The 8,292-nt window shown below is 35.5% G+C and overlaps 1 protein-coding gene across 1 annotated transcript; it reads right to left on the minus strand.

Moving 5' to 3' along the window:
- Positions 1 to 502: 502 nt before the first annotated feature.
- LOC105336503 (DNA-directed RNA polymerases I, II, and III subunit RPABC2) lies at positions 503 to 3,870 on the minus strand. Its single transcript, XM_066070624.1, has 5 exons — positions 3,779 to 3,870; positions 3,173 to 3,233; positions 1,507 to 1,640; positions 1,053 to 1,124; positions 503 to 727 (listed from the first exon to the last, which is right to left on the minus strand). Exons 1-5 carry the CDS (start codon positions 3,805 to 3,807, stop codon positions 637 to 639), a joined length of 387 nt encoding a protein of 128 aa, XP_065926696.1. The 5' UTR covers positions 3,808 to 3,870; the 3' UTR covers positions 503 to 636.
- Positions 3,871 to 8,292: the final 4,422 nt, after the last annotated feature.

Here is an 8,292-nt window from a genome sequence, read left to right on the forward strand (position 1 = left end):
AAATGCACGGTTCAGCCCGAGAATGCTTTCAATTGGCTAATCTTAACACATTGTCAGTACATGTACTACTTACTGCCCACTGAGACGAGGAAAGCAGAGCAGCAAGATAAAAGTTATCATAGATTTAAGATCAAAGAAGTTAAAATCTTAAGAAATATCACAAGTCAATATAGAAGACTATATATATTGATTGGCTTCTTTTTGTATTATGTGCATGTATGAAAACATGCTCTTATTTAAAAATTAATCTACTAGATTCATGATCACGTATCATCACAATCAGACAATAGCGTCTCATTCAATGAGTACGATACTTGTAAGAAATATATGTACCCTAGTCAATCTGATTAAAAATTAGCCATTCTCATACGCTACCACTCCCAAGCACGGTAGCGTGTCAGAACGGCTGATTTTTATCAGTCTTTTTGAAAACTGCCAACATTTGAAATTGAATACATTCACCTATCTAAAAATACTTTATAAATCAAGAAATAAAAGCAAATACTTTGTGATTTTTTAATGAAATGATAAAAATAGCAACTTTCATACAACCACTCTCTCCAAAACACATACTCCACACATGAATTACAATAAAAAGATAATGACAGAAACTTTGATACAATGTGACATGTCCATTCACTCTGTCATCAAGAGTTCATCTATTCCCCAATCCTCAAAACTTCCATCAGGGAGAAATCGGCGAATAATAATGGGGATTTTCCTGGCTCTACAACGCAACAATAAGAGATCAGTTTTGTTTCTTCTGTTTAAAATAAAACTGGTCGAGAGACAAAAGTATAAACTGATGCTGATTATTAATGTACCTATATATCAAGTTGGGTCGCTGTTAACCAAACCAAATAAATAATGAGAATCTATCAATCCTTCTCATCTGACTTCCTTGCCAATGATCACGAATTGAAAAATTCTAACATTTATCTCCAAATTAATTCTTATTTATTACCAGCTCATTAATTTAATAATGATATTGATACTTGACAATCCATAAATCACTCTCCAACTGAATAATTTCTGTAACTTGTGGAACCTACTTGAGTTCTTTCATGGCAATCAGTAGTGGGTCAGTCTCTCCTTCTAATTCCACCATTACAGGTGCACACATACTATGGGGCAAAATTAACATCGTTTGAAAAATTTTAAACATATATACAAAGAGTAATGATTGTACTAAATGGAAGTGATACTGAATGATGAAATAATTCAAATAATAAGGGGAAAAGAGGTAATTCAAATTGGAAGGAAAGTCAACGAAAATGCTGTAAAATTGAGATTAGGTATCACCGTATCTTGAACATCATTCTCTTGAATACATTACCATGGATATAACAAAAAGAGATTGAAGCCCCAACCACTGTTTCTTTTTTTAATTTTAACTGGTAACCGAAAACCTTGGATAACACAAAGTTTTGAGATGAATAAAATGATATAACATGGTTTGCAAAAGTTTTCATCAGGTGGGAGTAATTATATATTGAGGAAACCTACGCAATCTGCAGTGCCCTTGTTCCTAAGACTCTTGCACGCTCATATTTGGTCATGTATGGGGTTGTGATTCGTTTTTGGGGCTCAACAGCTTGAGTTGCTTGATCAGCTGGGAGGATGTCTATTGGGTCACCATCCTGTAAAAATAGTGCATGAATAAAGAATATATACATGTACTACTATATTGTTCCTAATCCAAACCATATGAGAACTACCTGGTACCAACAAAGAGCTGCAAATGTTTAACATTATGAAATGGGTATCATTTTCTATACTCTGTCCCAGGTTACCGCTTCTCTCACCTTTTGATGAATTTTAATGAAAATACACATACTTTTCAATCAAGTACAATTGAAATCAATGTAAGGGGAACAATCCAAGATTTCTTTATTGGACTACATCTATTTTTGCCCAGAAAAATTAACATGAATGAAAACAAACTGCTTACAGAGATTTATAATGAGAAATGTTTACATCTTTTCTCCATTCAGAATTACTCAGGACACCTCACACAATTTTTTAACATTATCATCCGGGTACTTTCCATGTCTGCTGCAATGCAAAATCCACGCAGACTTTCTATTTTTGGTTGTGTATTGAAATATGAAGTGGTAGAGGGGGTCTTTCAAAACAGATAATCTGAACCTTTTTTTTATTCTTGTGGATATAAGTAGTTAGGGCACAATTTCGCACAAAGGTATTGATGACTATTGAAATATTAAGAAAAAAAAGGCAGAAGCAGATACTTGGGACAGAGCATACAGTACCGATCAGACCCAACCTAACAGAAAGTAAACCCCAACTATATAACTCTGGGTTTACTTTCTGGGTTTACTCTGGGTTTACTAGAGTGGACCCAGAGTAAACCCCAAGTAAACCCAGAGTGGACACAGAGAGTAAACCCCGATCAGAAGAATACCCTGAAAGCAGACGCTACATGTGTATTCGGAATATACAAAGGGCAGGAATTACAGGCAGTAGGATGATAATATAAAATACAGGTCTGCTTCACAATTCAGTGCGTATAGTTGACTCCAAAAGCAATTCTCAAGTAAACTCAAAGTAAACCCCGAGTAAACCCAAAGTAAACCCCGAATGGACCAAAATTTACAATCAAAGTACTGAAGAACTGACAGGAGTTGATTTTGTCGAACCGAACCGACAGCCGAACGTCAAGTTGAACGAGACTATATTAAACTCTGGCGTAGGAATACATACGACTACAAAAAATATTTAAATTGTATGTACCTTTTAAAATCGGACTATTTTTTAGGTATTTGTAAATAAGTTTCCTTGAAAAACAATGCTTTAGCATACATTACATCGAATTCATCAATTATTTTCAAGAACTAAGTCTTGTCAGGAGCAATGATTTGTGCTGAGGTTCAAACACTGTTTCACTTTCGGTTTGTCTGAGTGACTGCATAGGAGAGTTGATTAAAAATCAACTCCCAAAAAGTACACCCAAAGTAAAACCAGAAAGTAAACCCGGGGTTTATAGTAGGGGTTTACTCTGGTGTTAGGTTGGGTCTGATCGGTACTGTAGTACTCACATCAAAAGGTTTTTAAATAACATGGATTATTCTTAGAGATGAACAAATTTTCTATGAAAACATTATTAATACACATGTATTGTGTAATATTTAAGTAATGTAGAATATCAACTGACATCTTGAGTTTCCACTGCTTCATCAAGAGGTTCGTCATCATCATCAATATCGTCATCAAAGCTGAAACAGAGAGAAATGTCCTCACATAACATTTAAGAACTAAAATTTGTTGACATGATAGCAAAAATACACTGTTAATAAATTATACTACCAATTTCAACACAGGATTCTAAAATAATGTACAAATATAGATCTAAAATTTTATAATTACACCCATACAAAGCACCCTATTTAGAGTAATTTTATTGTATTAGATTCATTGAAAAAAATCTCAAACTTTTGTAATGAGAAAAAAAAAATTGTATTGTCAAGGCATATGCCAGTAATTGCGGGAATACTAAACTACTGTCAACGATGTTGATTTTTTTTTTCAAAAATGTATAAGACCTTTCTTTTTTTAAAAAGTTGTCACAAAGCCTAAAATTTACTTGATTTTCAATTTCAACAGTCCAATAAACAAATAGGTGCTTTTATAAGTAATTTCGAGTAAAAATTCTCTACAAAACAACTTCAATATAACGATGAACGTATATTCAATTCAAAACCCCTGTTATATGATTTCTGTGCTCTTTACATTGATTGAAATGGTGATAAATTGCACTTACTTGTCGACATCGTGTTCATCGTCCGCCATGATAGACGCAATTTTGGTCTGTGTCAGACAGGTGCTTGTGAAATGTAAAATGCTTATCGAGCATGAATATATTTCCGGGTTTTGGCCAGAAGAATTTACGTTTTAAAAAAGTAGTGATGTTTAAAATACCATTCCGACGGAAACAAGAGGCCCAGGGGCCACATCGCTCACCAGAGCAACAATTGCCTTAATTCTGATCAAATTAGCATTACAGTATCAAAATATCTTGACAACTGAGTACAGTAGATCTTGCTAAAAAAAATTGAAAATCTGCCAATTTTTATCCACCTCTTATTTTTTGGTAAATACCAAGCCCCTTTTGTTGTTGTACCTCTAAGATTTTTCTCTATTCCTATATACCCCCCCCCCCCCCCCCCCCATTTCGTGTCCCCACTATTCTCTAGGGAATCATGGTTTCATCAAACTTAAATCTACCTTTAATCTCATAACCTGTGCTTTCAGACTAAGTACTGAGTTTTGGACCAAAAACTTTCCCAGAATATTTTTAAAGATTTTCTCTATATATTCCTATGTAAAAATTCAAACCGCCATAACGGTCCCGCCCACTAGGGACTGTGATTTTGCAAACTTGAATTTACACTACCCGAGGATGCCTCTACACAAGTTTAAGCTTTTCTGGCCAAATAGTCTTTGAAAAGAAGATTTTGAAAGATTTTCTCTATATATTCCTAAGTAAAATTTCATCCCCCATTGTGGCCTCACCCTACCCCTGGACTATTATTTAAACAAACTTGAATCTATATGATCTGGGGATGCCTCCACTCAAATTTGGGCTTTCCTGGCCTAATACTTTTGAGAAGAAGACTTTTAAAGATTTTCTCTATATATAAAAATGTATCCCCCATTGTGGCCCCATCCTACCCCCAGGGACCATGATTTGAACAAACTTAAATCTTCACTTCCTGAGCATGCTTCCAATTTAATTTGAGCTTTTCTGGTCTAATAGTTTTTGAGAAGAAGATTCTTAAAGATTTTCTCTATATATTCCTATGTACAACTTGATCCCCCAATTGTGGCCCCACCCTACCCCCAGGGACCATGACTTGAACAATTTTGAATCTACACTTCCTGAGGATGCTTCCATTTAAATTTGAGCTTTTCTGGCCTAATAGTTTTTGAGAAGAAGATTTTTAAAGATTTTCTCCATATATTCCTATGTACAACTTGATCCCCCAATTGTGGCCCCACCCTACCCCCGGGAACCATGACTTGAACAATTTTGAATCTACACTTCCTGAGGATGCTTCCATTTAAATTTGAGCTTTTCTGGCCTAATAGTTTTTGAGAAGAAGATTTTTAAAGATTTTCTCTATATATTCCTATGTAAAACTTGATCCCCCTCTTGTGGCCCCTCCCTACCCCCGGGGACCATGATTTGAACAAACGTGAATCTACACTACCTGAGGATGCCTCCACACAAGTTTAAGCTTTTCCGGCTGAATAGTTTTTGAGAAGAAGATTTTTGAAAAATACCAAATTTTTTTTAATAATTCTCATTAAACTCCCCTTCTAAAAGGGCGTGGCACTTCATTTGAACAAACTTGAATCCCCTTCACCTAGTGGTGCTTTGTGCCAAATTTGGTTGAAATCTGTCCAGTGGTTCTTGAGAAGAAGATGAAAATGTGAAAAGTTAACAACGACGACAACGACAACGACAGACAACGGACAAATAAAATTGTGATCAGAAAAGCTCACTTGAGCCTTTGGCTCAGGTGAGCTAAAAAAGGATATTCAATCAGAAAATAAAGACCAGGAATGCTTTACCAAAAGCGCTTAAATTTTAAGGTAGAACAAAACAGGGGCGGATTCAGCAAAATGGAAAAGGTTCAGTAAAATGGAAAAGGGGGGAGGGACAATCGATGAATTTCGCTCGGACCCCCCCCCCCCCTTCCACTCCCCCCATCCCTGGAAAATTTTCTGGATCCGCTCATGTTAAGTGCTATTTAGCCTGTGGTTCGTCAAATCCTGCAAAAGAATAAGGATTATCATCTTAGCCACGTACTATATTGAGTATAGCTTTTATCCATAACACATCGTATCCATATTTGATAGTTTTGGATACCAACCTACCAATTGATTCCTTATGTGTATTATACTGAGGAGACCAACCTCTTAATCATGACAAGAGTAAATTGATTTAACAGGCACGTAGCATCGTTTTTGAAAGTGGGGGGGGGGGGGGGGGGGGCAGACTCATCCAACAAAAAATCTTGACAAGCAAAAATAAAAAAAAAAATAAAAAAAAAAGGAAATAAGACTTTTTCAAAATCCTAATCCGTGGGGGGGGGGGGGGGGGGGGGGCGTGGTATATAATTTCAATTTCCTTATTTTCATATCAATTTTTACATCCTCTAAAAAGTTGGTGGGGGGGGGGGCAACTCCATGATAATTCAATTTTTTATATGTAAATTTTAAAATATTACTTGCTGCAAGAAAAAGTGGGGGGGGGGGGGGGGGCAGGCCCCCATGCCCCCCCCCCCCCTGATGCTACGTGCCTGTTTAATTCTACATCAATTGAAATATGGATGCAATTATTGTCAATTTGACCTGTAATCCACACATGATGGTGTCGTAGTTGTCGATCCGGTAGTTACATAGATGGGAGCAGGAACCAATACGCACAGTGATTTTTTTTTAATGTTTGATAGGGTTTTTAAGGTTTGAAGGTAGCGCTCACTCATTTGCAGAAAAAGTGCTGTTCATGCAATGTTAATTACATTCATACCGCCGACATGAACCGCAGAAGAAAGAATGTTAAAGTTATCCTTAGGTAGGGTAGATTCAAGTTTGTTCAAATCATGATCCCTAGGGGTAGGATGGGGCCACAATGGGAGGGGGATTCTTTCAAAGGAATATATAGAGGAAAACCTATAAAAATCTTCTTCTAAAAACATTTGGTTAGAAAAGTTTTAATTTTAGTGAAAGCAACCTCAGATAATGTAGATTCAAATTCGTTAAAATCAAAATATCGAGGAGTAGGGTGAGGTCTCATTGAGGATATAATTTTACAAAAGAAAATATTTCAATTATTCACGATCTACGTGTTTTTTACTACATTGTCCAGCTATTTTGTATTATAGAATTATCCAAATTATCAATTTACGACAACCTATATGATTGCGGTTTTATAAAAAATATTAAATTGTGTGTCAATACCATATCATTTTCGCACAAAATTGACAATTTCGAATAAAAAACTCGATTTTATGAACTCCATGTTGGTAAATAAATGTGTGGTTTTTTTTATGTAACAACTAGAACACATGTACATACGTTCCTTTCGGGGGGAGGGGGGGGGGGGGGATAAGCAATATCGTCATCTTCACGCCACGACCTCTAAAGGTAAATAACCTTTCTAATTATACATGTCATTTTCTTTTGTCATCATAATACGCTTGCAGAATCAGTAAACAACTGACAGTAAATTGTAAACAGCGACGGTTGTCCGACGGTATTTTTGGAATTCGCCAACAGCCTACTGTCAGACGTCATCTAAACACTGTAAATTTTACAGCGGTCAACAGCCTATTCCTTCTTTTTGATGGGTGTGCAAGCGTAAAAAGATGTCAGTCAAAAAGAATATTTCTTTAAATATTAAGAGTTATTTTATATTGTTCTGAATCCGTAACCACTTTTCGAACGGAGGGAAACGATAGTGGATTGGAATCTTCTTATATTAGAAGTTAGAACGAGCCAATATTAACCGAAACAAACTTCACTCCCCGTTATCTTTACTCATCAAATGATATATGCATTTTGAAACTATCTACTGCAGTCGCCAACTACATAAATATACATTAGTATTAAAATTATTAACAGTATGAAGACAGCATGTTGTTTACGAATTCCATAAGTCTTGGATTTAATCATGTCCATGAATTGTGACGCATACTAGTACGTTTTAGAAGCAAGAGCACTCCTAAGAGTTTTTTGAGTGGCGAGTTCGATTCCCCCAAAACTGCTGAAATTTTTTGTTTTTCTCTTAATTGTTACAATATCAAAATACACTATAATTGAAAGTTTGCTTTTTTAAAGATGTTATATGCAAGATGCCTCCAAAACTGTTGAAATTTGGTTTTTCTCTTAATTGTTACAATATCAAAATAGACTATAATTGAAATAATTTGCTTTTTTAAGATGTTATAAAGCAAGAAATTGAAATGAAATGATCAAAAATTAGTAAAGTTTTTTTTGTATAAAATTGTGCCATCTCTTTTGTTCTTTATCCCCCCCCCCCCCCCCCAAAAAAAAAAAATATGTTGTTTCAGTCGAGTAGCCATTATATATCTCGTTTTTCTAGTAATTTATCAAAAAGACAAGTGTACGTGAAGACAATCTTTCCGATTCAGCACACAATGGTCCCGTTATGCAGGTGTTAACTGTTGTTTTCTTTTTCACTCACTCTCGTCAGATTTTAAATCAACAATGAAAGGACTTTTTGAAGAAGCAAAACTAAACTGGATA

The sequence above is a fragment of the Magallana gigas genome, chromosome 9 (genome assembly GCF_963853765.1).
Source record: "Magallana gigas chromosome 9, xbMagGiga1.1, whole genome shotgun sequence".
In the NCBI taxonomy this organism is placed as follows: Eukaryota; Metazoa; Mollusca; class Bivalvia; order Ostreida; family Ostreidae; genus Magallana; species Magallana gigas.

Coding starts and splice junctions, on each gene's coding strand:
- LOC105336503 (XM_066070624.1), bottom strand. CDS start 3,807: ATGGCGGACGATGAACACGATGTCGACAA. Junction 1,641..3,172: donor AAGCAGTGGAAACTCAAGAT/GTCAGTTGATAT, acceptor CTATTTTTACAG/GATGGTGACCCAATAGACAT. Junction 728..1,052: donor ATTGCCATGAAAGAACTCAA/GTAGGTTCCACA, acceptor GTTGCGTTGTAG/AGCCAGGAAAATCCCCATTA.